General features: G+C 41.6%; 1 protein-coding gene across 5 annotated transcripts in view; it reads left to right on the plus strand.

Annotated features, from left to right (window-relative positions):
* Window positions 1-13033, plus strand: part of LOC115397429 (protocadherin gamma-C5-like) — a 292251-nt gene that overhangs the window by 80406 nt on the left and 198812 nt on the right. For 2 of the 5 annotated variants that reach the window (XM_030103879.1, XM_030103967.1), the window contains exon 1: window positions 869-3275. The exons of the other annotated variants lie outside the window; for them this stretch is intronic. In XM_030103879.1, coding sequence (XP_029959739.1) covers window positions 900-3275 — 2376 coding nt within the window. In that variant the 5' untranslated portion in view covers window positions 869-899. Of the gene's footprint in view, window positions 1-868; window positions 3276-13033 lie in introns of those variants that run through there. 5 annotated transcript variants of the gene reach the window in all.

A 13033-nucleotide genomic window follows, 5' to 3' on the forward strand; every position in this document is an offset into this window, starting at 1 on the left:
TCGGGCACGCACGCACGCACACATTGTCAATACCGGTTTCTGAGACATCACAATAGCCATAACACCTTCATTATGCTTTGATATTTTAGCTTTGTAATTTTTTTCCCTCCCGTGAGTTGTCTGAAGGCTGTTAATTATTTAATTGGACACCTTATACTTTTGAGATGTTGCTTAAAAAGAACGTCATGAATTTTATCTTCTGTAGGAAAGTCCGAGCATCACTGAAGTGACGCTCTTATATGCTTTTCTGTAATGTTCGTGTCAACTCATTCGAGAAGTTTAATGAATTACTTTTTATCTTAATTAGAACATATACATTCACACGTCTCTCATCTCATGAGCATTTTAATTGTAAATATTTGAGTTCCACAAAACATATCTTGATATTATATGCAAACATCCGCCACCTTTGGTTGATAACTCATGCACAATGTGCCTCGTGCTCAATTTTCTTCACAAAGCGGATTTAAACAGACGTTCATTGTGATCACAGTCTCAGCTAGTGATGAGAATTTTTTTTTCTTTTTCCGTTTGTCAACTGCATATTTCAGTAGTAATGACGTCATTTCAATTGGCAATCATTACAAGGTAATGAATGAACGCCTGAATGAATGAATGAATAATCAAGACGTAATGTGTTAAATAACTGTGGGATGCAGGTCCATTTGAATCTCATGCACTTCTGTCATTCCACACCGTTCTTTTCGTCTAGATTTAAGTATAACATTTTCACTCAGGGTGGCGCTGTAGACCAGACAATCTATTTCTCTTTTGGTCTATTCTTTGTGGTCACTCTTTCAAGAAAGACGGTCATTGAGGCAGTGGAGGTATTTACCCTCTTACATGGTTCGGTCGCTTTTTGCTGTCTTTTTTAATTTGATGGGACATCACTGCTGATCATGGATCCGAAGACAATCCGATTTCAGACACGTTGGTTTTGTTTCCTCGTCTGGCTGAGCAGCGCATATGGAGACATGAGCTATTCATTCCCGGAGGAACAGAAACGAGGGTCGGTCATTGGGGATATCGCCAAAGATCTTGGGCTGGATACTCGCGCACTCTCCAACAGACGACCCCGCATTGACACCGAAGGAGCTGGTGAACGCTACTGTGACATCCAGCTGAACACCGGAGAGCTGGTCGTTGCTGACAGGATGGACCGAGAAGCGCTTTGTGGTGAAAAGGCTTCCTGCGTCCTAAAATACGAGCTCGTGATGGAGAATCCTCTCGAGCTTCATCGTGTTAGCCTTCACATTCAAGATATTAATGATAACTCTCCACAATTCAACGAGAAAATGATCAATTTGGAAATTCACGAATTGGCAGATAGGGGCGCTCGTTTTGTGTTGGAGGAGGCGCACGATGCGGATGTAGGACAGAATGCAGTTCAACAGTACAGTCTGAAGAAGAATGAAAATTTTATTCTAGATGTTAAAGGAAACACAATTGAGCTCGTTCTTGATAAAGAGCTGGATCGAGAAAAACAAAAAGAAATCAATTTGCTCCTCACTGCACTAGATGGCGGCTCTCCTCAGAGATCAGGTACTGTTGTCATACATGTCACTGTGCTGGATGCCAATGATAACGCCCCAGTGTTCAGTCAGTCCGTTTATAAAGCCAGTCTGCCTGAAAACTCTCCTTTGGACACTGTGGTGGTCACAGTGAGTGCAAGTGATGCAGATGAAGGAGTGAATGGAGATGTGACTTATGACTTTGGACATGTGAGTGAAGAAGTGAAGAAGATATTTAGTATTGATCGCAAAGTTGGTGACATACGTGTTATTGGAGCTGTAGATTATGAAACCGCCACATCATTTGAAATACGTGTTAAAGCTAAGGATGGGTTAGGACTGTCATCGTATGCCAAGGTAATAATTTCTATCACAGATGTAAATGACAATGCCCCTGTTCTCAATGTGAAATCATTAACTAATCCCATACCTGAGAACATCCCACCTGGGACAGAGGTGGGCATCATTAGTGTGCAGGACAGAGACTCTGAGAAGAACCGACAGGTCAGCTGCTCCCTCCAGCAGGGTGTCCCTTTTAAGTTAGTTCCCTCTATTAAAAACTACTATTCTCTGGTGAGCACAGGACAACTGGACCGTGAAGTGGTGTCTGATTACAACATTACAATCACTGCCACTGACGAGGGATCTCCACCTCTGTCCTCCTCTAAAAGTGTTCAGTTGTCTGTAGCTGACATCAACGACAACCCACCTGTGTTTGAGGAAGAGTCGTACAGCGCATATGTGAGTGAAAATAACAAAGCTGGCTCCACTTTATGTTCTGTTGCTGCTCGAGACCCTGACTGGAGACAAAACGGTACCGTGGTTTATTCACTGTTAGCTGGAGAGGTGAACGGTGCCCCGGTGTCCTCGTATGTGTCTGTGAATGGAGACACGGGGGTGATCCACGCTGTGAGGTCATTTGATTATGAACAATTGAGGAGTTTCAAAGTGCAGGTGATGGCCAGAGACAACGGTTCTCCTCCCCTGAGCAGCAACGTGACAGTCAGTGTGTTCATATCAGATGTGAATGACAACGCTCCTCAGATCTTGTACCCCGCCCCGGAGGGCAACTCCTTCATGACCGAACTGGTCCCCAAAGCTGCACACGGAGGCTCTCTGGTGTCCAAAGTGATCGCAGTGGATGCGGACTCCGGACAGAACGCCTGGCTGTCCTACCAAATAGTGAAATCCACTGATCCGGGACTTTTCACCATCGGTGTCCACAGTGGAGAGATCAGGACACAGCGGGACATTTCTGAATCTGACAGCATGAAACAGAACCTGATCGTGTCAGTGAAAGATAACGGACAGCCCTCTCTGTCTGCCACCTGCTCCATGTATTTACTGATTTCTGACAACTTGGCTGAGGTTCCAGAGCTGAAGGACATTTCTTATGATGAGAAGAACTCCAAGCTGACTTCCTACCTGATCATTGCGCTGGTGTCTGTTTCCACCTTTTTTCTGACTTTCATCATTATCATCCTGGGTGTGAGGTTTTGTCGCAGGAGAAAGCCCAGACTGTTGTTTGATGGAGCAGTGGCCATCCCCAGTGCTTATCTCCCTCCAAATTATGCAGATGTTGACGGCACAGGAACTTTACGCAGCACCTACAATTATGATGCCTACCTGACAACAGGATCTCGAACCAGTGACTTTAAATTTGTGAGCTCTTACAATGACAACACGCTGCCTGCTGACCAGACTCTGAGGAAAAGTCCATCAGACTTTGCTGATGCTTTTGGAGATGGTGACAGCTCTCCCGAGGTAGGCACAATACCAAAATCAGTCATGCCTTTCTGAATCTTCCTTTTTTTTTTTTTTGCCATTTTTCTCTGCAGTTGTGGCAGGATGTTGATCAACTGTAGTTTTTCACTGTTGTCGTCTTCTTTGCTTTCATTCCAAACATATTTTTCTCCATGTTTGTGGCACGGATTTTGGCGACAAACATAGAAATATAAATAGAATATATTTATTACCTCTGCCAGGAGGTTATGGAATCACATTGCTTTGTTGGTTGGTTGGTTGGTTGGTTGGTTTGTTTGTTGGCAAGATTATGGAAAAAGTTATGGACGAATTGCAATGAAACTTTGTGGAAAGGTGGGTCTTGGTCTAACTTAGAATCCATTAACTTTTGGTGATGATCCGGATCACTGTCTGGATCCAGGGATTTTTTGAAGGATTCTTTATCATTGAGCAATAGGGCAGTCTTTCACATGGGCAGGCCCGCCGACAGGGGGCCTGTGCGGCATGCGCGCGCTATGCCGCATACATGTTATTTATGTGTTTCGATGTGCGCCTCGCCAGGCCAGTGTTGATTGTTGTTTGCAATGACGTATAGAATTACTAATTCTATACTTCAATACTTACAACATTGGCAGCGGCGTGGTGCATAGTGTCGATTTATTTTTAAGTGTTGCGCTTCAAAGATGAGAGTTCATATTCACTTTATGAGCACGTGACGCTTTGTTTACGTTTGAGAAGACTCCTGGAGGCAGGGCTCAAACTGCGCATGCCCAGTACACTCAAAAAAATCCCTCTTTGAATGAACTTAAAAAAATCATGGAAAGTATTTCCACATGATTAAATGTCTTTTCTTCAGCATTAAACAATTTAGTCAGTCCAACATGATGTTTTTAAGTTGTTTCAACTTAACCTTTTCGGGTTGTGTGAACTAATTTACTAGGTTTGGGTCCAAATTAATTTAGTCGCGTTGATTCAATTGATTCATTCGGGTTCTTGCCACTTGTTTACTATGGTTGGGACCAACTAACTTTAATACTATTAGACCAACTAATTTCACAGTAGCCAAATTACACCAGTATATTAAGTTGATCCAACCCAGGTTAAATATGTCAGCCAAACACACTTTCCTATTGATTGACCAAAGCCATTTAATTAAATGGAAATACTTTCCATAATTTAATTACATTCATTCAACGAATACAATTTTAGTTTAAACAGTTTGGTGTCAAGTGGAAAGAAACCTAAAAGAAGGTACACAATTCCATACAATTTTTGGATTTTTATTTTTCAAAATAGTCACATACTCTCAGTAAAATGAAATGGAACAATGCAGCAGTATGCAACAACACAAGCAGTGTGCAACAACACAAAAATGTTGCTTTTTTTTGGGCTAGCTGAAATAAACAACCACTAAATGGTGGGCATTAACAGAAAATAAACAGGAAAATGCTGCTGTAACATGTTTTCTCCAAGTAGGCAATAACAGTTTAACAAAAGCAGTAGCTTCAACAAAATGAAAATGCATTTCTCTTTTTCAAATAAAAATAAAAGATCACAGTGCTTCCCTGCTTTTTTTAAAGAAATATGCTCAGAGAATAAATCACAGTACCTAATAATAGAGCCATATAAAAAAAACAGATACAGTCAACCTAAAATATTTTTTTGTTGCTTTTTTTTTCTGACTCATCAAACAAAACACCGCTTTTGGGTTAGTACAAATCAAATGGACAGCACTTCATACTTAATCCACTCCAAAGGAAAAAACAAAACAAAAACAACAACAACCAAAAAAAGACAGTATTCAAAATGAGACTATAACAAGATCATATCTTGCCTTGCTTCTGACCATTAACTGTTGGGAGATGGGACTACCTCCTGAGTCTCCTTCCATTTAAACATTTGTCCTTCACAGATAACTAATTGTCTGAGCTCCAATTCCTGTGTGAAGGATTCTCCATCACTTCACTAACGGCAAAGGAATGTTTTGAGAGCTTGTTCTTCTCTGGATAGTCTGCTTCCGTCTACTTCCATTATGATTTTCTGAAGTGCTTCGAAGGTCTATTTCAACTCCGGAGGGTAGCTCAGGTTTAGAGCATACACAAGAGCGAGCAACATCGCAACAGCAAAAGGAACATTTCTCAAGTTGTTGAGTACCTCCACCCCTTCCAGAATGATTCCAACATCCTCTGGGTCATCAGCAGGCCCGGCTCCTTCCTGTCGGATGACAAATATTCCAAAGACCGTCTCTGCCATAGCTGTTCCAGAGCCTTCATCATCAGCCTGCCGAAACAATTCAGAAAAGGTCAATGATTTTTCTCTGATATACATTTGACACCCCCCCCCCCCCATCACCTTAATTCACATAATCAAAACAAATGACTGACAGCATTTCCCAATACACACTGTAAGTGTCATTACAAATCGAAAGGAGGCTTATTTGATAGGTAGAGAGAGACGGGCTCAGCAGGACAGACATCGGGACAGATGTTTGCAGTTCAGAGATCTTCTTCTGTGGAGCGGGTGGCGACCAACAACTTCGGTGCACAGCGCCACCTTCTGTGTCTCTTGGTGAATGTACTTCAGTTTGCTTCCAGATCACTGTATTCACTTCAGAGATCTGTAAAACCGCAACAGTATGTATTTTGCGACACCGGGCTGTGGTGGAGGAGAGGCTGAGCAGACCATGAGGAAATATTGGTGAAACTAATGAGTTTTTGGATGATTAAAGTCGTTTTGGGAGCCGGTGCCACGCATGCCCCATTGGCTAACAGTATATGGAGGTCTGCAGCTCAACTATGGATCTAAATTTCTCCCGGACCACTTTTCGGATCAGAAAACCCTTCTGAGTGAATATATTGTTCTACATCTTTCTATAAACAACGTGAAAACAGTTTAATCCAAACTTATCCTTTAAGGTACATCTGTCAAGAAAATACATTTGGCTGAAACTGGCACACATCAAGAAAAATATGCAAGATCTAATCTCTAGGTGAGGCATCGCTGCAGCCACACTGCAATCCTGCACTGAAAATGTTACTAAGGAATTTAACCACCACCACCACCATCCCTCAAACACACTTCATACCTTTTCCAGAAAAGATGACATCACTGATGCAAACGAATGGAAGACAGATGTAGTGGGACAGCTCACTTGAAGAAACAGGACACTTTGGTGACAAACTGCTGTGAGAAAATGGGGGAGATCAATCAATTCTTGTGCATGACAAGACAACAGTTGACAATTGACAGATGCAAACACAAGTAATGAAAAGGTGCTTTTCATTTTGAACATGAAAACACATTTTCATAAACACATCAGCTTTGCTTAAAATGCTAAGCTCTGCTTAGAAAATGTGGGCATTATTTGCAGGTGTGAAATTAGTTATCACTATGACAGTGGCACAATAAAAATCAAGTTAATTGTGCTTTCTTGAACATATGACAAGAGATAATAAACTGACATTGATATCAGAGTTCAATACTAAAATACATAATCCAGTGTGAAAACAAAGATGCTACAAGATGTTAAAAGATTCTTCCATTCATGATTATTATTATCATTATTATTACCACAAGCAACATTATCAAAAAAAAAAAAAAAAGAAAAAAAAACGGACTGCAGTATTGTTAAACAAATGAACAGAAAATGAACAGACAGAACACTATTCATAGAGCCAGGCAACAATCCATGTAATCTATCTTCAGAATTAAAAAGATAACTGCAGGAAAAGAAAGTAGGCAGCTGCGCATCTATATCTGCCATCATAATAACAAACGGTTCTTTATGAATATTTTATTTACTGTACGCCCAATATCGACATGTCTCCACCGTCCGCATGCGTTTGTGATTAGCATTTTAGCATTAGCACCGAGTGTCTCAGGTCGCTCAAAAGTTAAAATATTTTAACTCTGGCTACGGGCGACCTCAGGTGGCTCGTTCTGGGCTACAGGACGCGAGTGCAGAGATCGCTCGTCTTCGCTCATCGCCATTGACTTTGCACTGAAATTGATCACCGGTGCCCTGAAGTCGCGTCCGGTGTGAATACAGCATAAAATACACCAACCTGCGACCAAACAACCTGCACACAGTTCCGCTGCAACGCGCACTAACCAGCAACATTTATGCATAGTATTTCGTTTGCATTTAGATGGCTAATAATGAAGTTTTATAACATACCTTTTCCATGTGTGCGGTCAGCTCCTCTTCCCAGGTGTCACTGCGAACTGTCGCAACAGCAAAGTCTCGCGGATCATCGCGATATTGGCGTTGCTTTCACTGCCTAGTTGTACAAACACAATTTCTTCACGTAACTGCAATGTGAATTAATTTAATGAATGTTTAGTTGCTTAACTTCATGTAAAGCCAACGTGATTTTGTCATGTTCATGATGGAAACACTAAATTATAGCTTAGATGAAACATGTTACAATTGAGTTAATGTAACAGCCTACCAGTTTGCTTATTTTGAGTGTAGGCGCATTCTGGGAAAAGTAGTTTTTGATTAATTTCAGCCGTCTGTTATTTAGATAGATGTAAGCTTTCTTTGCTTGAATAATGATTACGTTCAAGTAATTGTTTTGTGATGGTTTGTTTTTTTTAATTGTATTTCAGGTTTATGACCTGTGGTCATTTTTGTTGAATAAACAAAAACAAATGACAAACACGAGTCATAATATAGTGTGCATTCTGTTACATATGGTGTTCTTATTGTTGTTGGTCACTGATTTGACCTGTGGCGGAGGTCTGCGCTCTCTGAGTGCCAAATTCTCGTTGTCATTGTAACTAGTACAACGAAATTGCACGTTAAGTCTCCTCGCTAAGTGCCAATGAAAACTACCCAAAAGACAAGATAAAAAACAAATAGAAAAAACAAGAATGTGTATGTATGTCCCTATGTACATACACATGCACATATACATTCACATACACATATATATAAATATATACATACACACACCCCAACTCACCCATGCAGCATGCGTGTGCATATACACACCACACACGCAACCTAATAATAATAATAAAGTATTTCCATCACTCAAACAGCAACCTACTCAAAATTGCATAGAGTTTCATAAATGATACAGCAGCATCAGGATGTGTTTAGTGTAGTGATGACTCTTGCATACAAGCTGTTTTTTAGTCTGTTTGTTTTGTTTTGAATGTTCGAAAGCATCTGCCAGAGGGCAGCAGTTCGAAATGTGCATGTACTGGGTGGGTTTTGTCCTTTATTATGTTTTGCGCTCTCCTGAGGCAGTGGGAACTGTAGAGTTCCTCCAAAGATGGAAGGGGACATTCGGTGATCTTCTCAGCTGTGTTAATGATCCTCTGAAGTGTCTTCCTGTTTGTTGCTGTGCAGGTGAAGAACCACACGCAGAAACAGTTCGTGAGAATGCTCTGTTTGGAGCACCTGTAAAAAGACACACGCAGTTCCTGTCTGAGGGAGTTGTTTCTTAGAGTCCTTAAAAAATAGAGTCTCTGCTGTGCCTTTTTAATGATGGCTGTGGTGTTGGCACTCCAGGTCAGGTCCTCTTGCATGTGCGCACACCCAGAAATGTGCAGCTGGAGACCCTCTCCACACAATCCCCACCGATGAAGAGGGGAGAAATATCTGTTCTCTTCTTCCTCCTGATGTCCACAATAATTTCTTTTGTCTTCTTGGTGTTCAGGATCAGGTTGTTCTCTGAACACCACGCAGACAGCCTCTCCACCTCGTCTTGGTATGCAGACTAATCCCCTCCAGAGATGAGCCTCACCACGGTGGTGTCGTCAGCAAACTTTATGATAATGTTGCTGGGGTGTGTGGATGTGCAGTCATGCGTGTAGAGAGTGTAGAGTAGGGGGGTCAGCACGCAGCCCTGAGGAGAGCCAGTGCTGAGGCTGATGGCTGAAGAAACATGGGAGCCTACTCTCACCCTCTGAGAACGATCTGTCAGCAAGTCTTTGATCCCCCGGCAAACGGAGTCCGATAGTCCCAGGACGTTCAGCTTTGACACCAGTCTGTTCTTTAATATTGTTTTAAATGCGGAGCTGAAGTCCACAAAGAGCAGGTGTACAAAGGTCCCCTCTTGCTCTAGGTGGGACAGAGCAGTATGAAGGACTGTTGTTACAGCTTCCTGTGTGGACCTGTTTGCCCTGCACGCGAACTGAAGAGGGTCTAACCCGAGATGAAAGATGGAGGTTATGTGGGACTGGACCATTTTCTCGAAGCATTTCGTGATGATGGGTGTTAATGCTACTGGACGGTAGTCATTTAGACTGCTGATGATTCTTGTCTTGGGGAGGGGGACAATGATGGAGGACTTCAGGGAGGGGGGAACGGTGGCCTGACTCAGGAACTGGTTAAAGATCTTTGTAAAAGACCCCCGTCAACTGAGCCGCACAGCACTTAAGCACCTGTCCGGAGACGCCGTCAGGGCCCGCAGATTTCCTTGCATTCACTGTCGCCAGTATGCTTCTCACCTGGTGTTCCTCTGCTGATGAGGTGTCACCGTCATCCACTGACAGGCTGCTGGGTCTGTAGTTGGTAATATGTTGGACCCCCCCGCCAGACCTGTCTGGAGTCCTTGTTCATGAAGCAGTCCTCAATCCTCCTCTTGTATGCTGCCTTAGCCACTCTGATTCCCCTCCTCAGGTTAGCTCTGGCCACACTGTAGAGCTCTCAGTCCCCAGACCTGAAGGTGGTGTTCCTCTCCCTGAGCAGGAACTGCCCTGTTTAGTTATCCAAGGCTTCTGGTTAGGATTGACTTTGATGTGCCTGTCCACAGTGATGATGTCTGTGCAGAACTTTATTTTCCAGGACCACTGTGGTGTGCTGCTCCAGGTCCTGTTGTTCAAACACCTCCCAGTTTGTCATGTTAAAGCAGTCCTGCAGCTGCTGAGATGCAACTTCAGGCCAGATCTTAATGGTTCTGGCTGTGATGGGTGCACTTCTTCTGAAAATATGCTTCCTTAATGTTGTCCATGGTGCTGAATCAAATTCACAGTATGTTGTTCAGTCAGCTGTACCTTAAATTTCATCATTACGATTACTCTGACAATTTATCATTTATTGTTTGTCATAGCAATATGCACTCAGAGTAATACGTTGATTATACATTTCATTTGATGCTCAGTGTAGACAGTTTATTCATCATATTGGAGATCAACAACGTGCAGTGTTTTCAGAAAGCTCATACTACTCTTTGAATGAGGACTGGCCCCCTCCTGTGCTTACTTCCGCCCAAAATAGTCAGATGTTGATGGAATAATAACTTTGACTGTCAGACATGTATCTGACACCAAAATCTGACTTTCAGTTTGTGAGTTCTTACAACACCTTGCTGATCAGACTCTGAGGAAAAGTCCACCAGACTTTGCTCATGTGTTTGGAGATTCTCATTTTTTATATGTAGGGGCACATTTAATCTAATCTTTATTTGTTTATTCGTCCACTTTTTTATTGTTTCATTCATCCTGAGAGCTTTACTGCATGTGACTGCCTTTCAGTCCACTTGTGTGTCTCTTGTCGCTGTCCTTGGTGCTGAAACCTTTCCTCCCTTGACCTTTGACTGATGTGATGCAAATAATCACTTTCTCAATTTGCCTTTCATTGTCCATTTATGATGGGGTGTGAGTTGATGTGAATTATTTTGTATCAGTCATGTACCGGTAATTTTCTAATTATGGTTATTATCATTATTACTATTGATGAAGACAGTGGCTGTATTTCATTTCAAGCAATGAGATTTCATATTATGGTTTTTTTTTTTTTTTTTTTTTTTTTAGTAAGGATCTTGGAAAAAGAAGAATTTGAACAATGTTGTTGTAAAAGTCCATCAGGCTTTGCTGATGTTTTTGGAGAGTCTGATGGATCTCCAGAAGCAGGCAGATGTCATGTCATCTTGTGAATCCAGCTGTTAATGCATGAAACCCGTCCACCTTCGAGCAGACGTTGTTATTTCCATACCTTTTATGGTGTCAAACGCAAAGTAATTGTGATACATCCAAACATCAGAATGGTCCTGCCAGTCTCCCGCTCCACGGTATCTGTTTATCGCAACACGTCTGTTGTTTCCACTGTCACTAACTGCGCAATGGAAACGCGGCTCGTATGTCTATATGCAGAGGTCTTTGGATCTATATCATGAATATCTATGGTCGTCCACCACTGACGTCGCACCGCTAGTACGACATTGTCACGCGACAGTCTCGCGAAACGAAATCACGGTTTACGCAGCCTGCTTTCAGGTAACGGTGATTTAATTACTCTATTTGCAGACGTAATACCTTACTATACTCGTTACTTGAAAGAATAGTAGGATTGTCATCACTGCCAATGAATGTTTGTTTGGTTGTTTTTTTTCCGTGTTAAATATGAATGAGTTCGGGCACAGGAATGCTCCAATTCACCTCTCCCTTGTTCTGAACATCTGTCATTGCTGGGATGTGTCGGGAAACGAGTTAGGAAACATATGAACACACACACATCCAAGATTAAGATAACTATAAGAAATGAAATGAAAGCTGTACTCCTGAAGTTCGTAATACCACACATTTGCAATTTTTTTTAAGTCACTGATTTTATATTAATGAGGTGACATTGAACTTCATGAATTCATTGTCAGCGATAAAAAGTTCACTTTTCGGAATAAATCTTAGTGAAATTTGTTCACATCGAGCCTACAGTTCAAAAGTATTTTTAGGCCAGCAGATTTAAGATACTGACAGGTTTTTTGGGTTTTTTTTTTTTTTTTTTTTTTAGAATAGTGTGCCTCATGGTCAATCAGTTATCTCCACAAAGTGGATTTAAAGAGACATCATCATGATAACATTCTGTAGCTAGTAATGAAACTTTTTTTTACTTTTTATGTGTGTCAGCTGCATATTTTATTAGTAATGACGCCATTTCACTTGGAAATCATTACAAAATAATGAATAAATACATAAGACTTGAAGTTTTTAATGGCGTTGTAAAGCTTGAGAAGCGCAGTGGCATCTGCGTGATGAAGAATGAGCGGAGCTTGAGTCAATCTTCTTATTCACTCCTCAGACGTCTTTATTTCTTCATCATTTCCTCCAGATTTAACACACGTTTGCTCTCAGCGAATCGAACAGATTGGAGCACAATGATGACGTCAGATGTGCGACTCTTTGTCAAACAGAACATCAACATTATTTACATAGAGTAAGGGCGCCATCTATTGGCAACACTTAACACCCCCACTCGCACTTATCTCTACTGGGTTATATAAAATAAAACAACAAAATAAGGTTCCAGTTTGACCTTAACAAAATGAAAACACCATCATTTCACTTCACATTTCAAAGTCCAAACATGTGTTGAGCAAACTTCTTCAGCTTTAGCTTTGTTGCTGGCTTTGTCATCACATCAACAACCATTTGCTCAGTTGGACAATATTCCAGAGTTACTTTTCCAGTGTTGACAGTTTCCCTTATGAAATGGTACTTGATGTCAATGTGCTTGCATCGTTGCCTGTGAACTGGATTTTTCGCTAAAGCGATAGTTCCCTGGTTGTCCTCATAAACTTTGGTTTTGGCGTACTGGTAGCTGTCAATACCCTCGAGCAGTTGGTTCAGATACAAACATTCCTGTAAAGCTAGTGCCAAGGACATGTATTCTGCCTCGCAGGACGATAACGCTACCGTAGGTTGTTTTCTTGTTTTCCATGCGATCAAAGAACTTCCTTCACTTAGACTAACACAGTATCCGGTTGTACTGCGCCTGTCTGTTGCATCTGATGCCCAATCAGCATCACTGTGGACTCTTAGACCAAGTT

The sequence above is a fragment of the Salarias fasciatus genome, chromosome 2 (genome assembly GCF_902148845.1).
Source record: "Salarias fasciatus chromosome 2, fSalaFa1.1, whole genome shotgun sequence".
Taxonomy (NCBI): Eukaryota; Metazoa; Chordata; class Actinopteri; order Blenniiformes; family Blenniidae; genus Salarias; species Salarias fasciatus.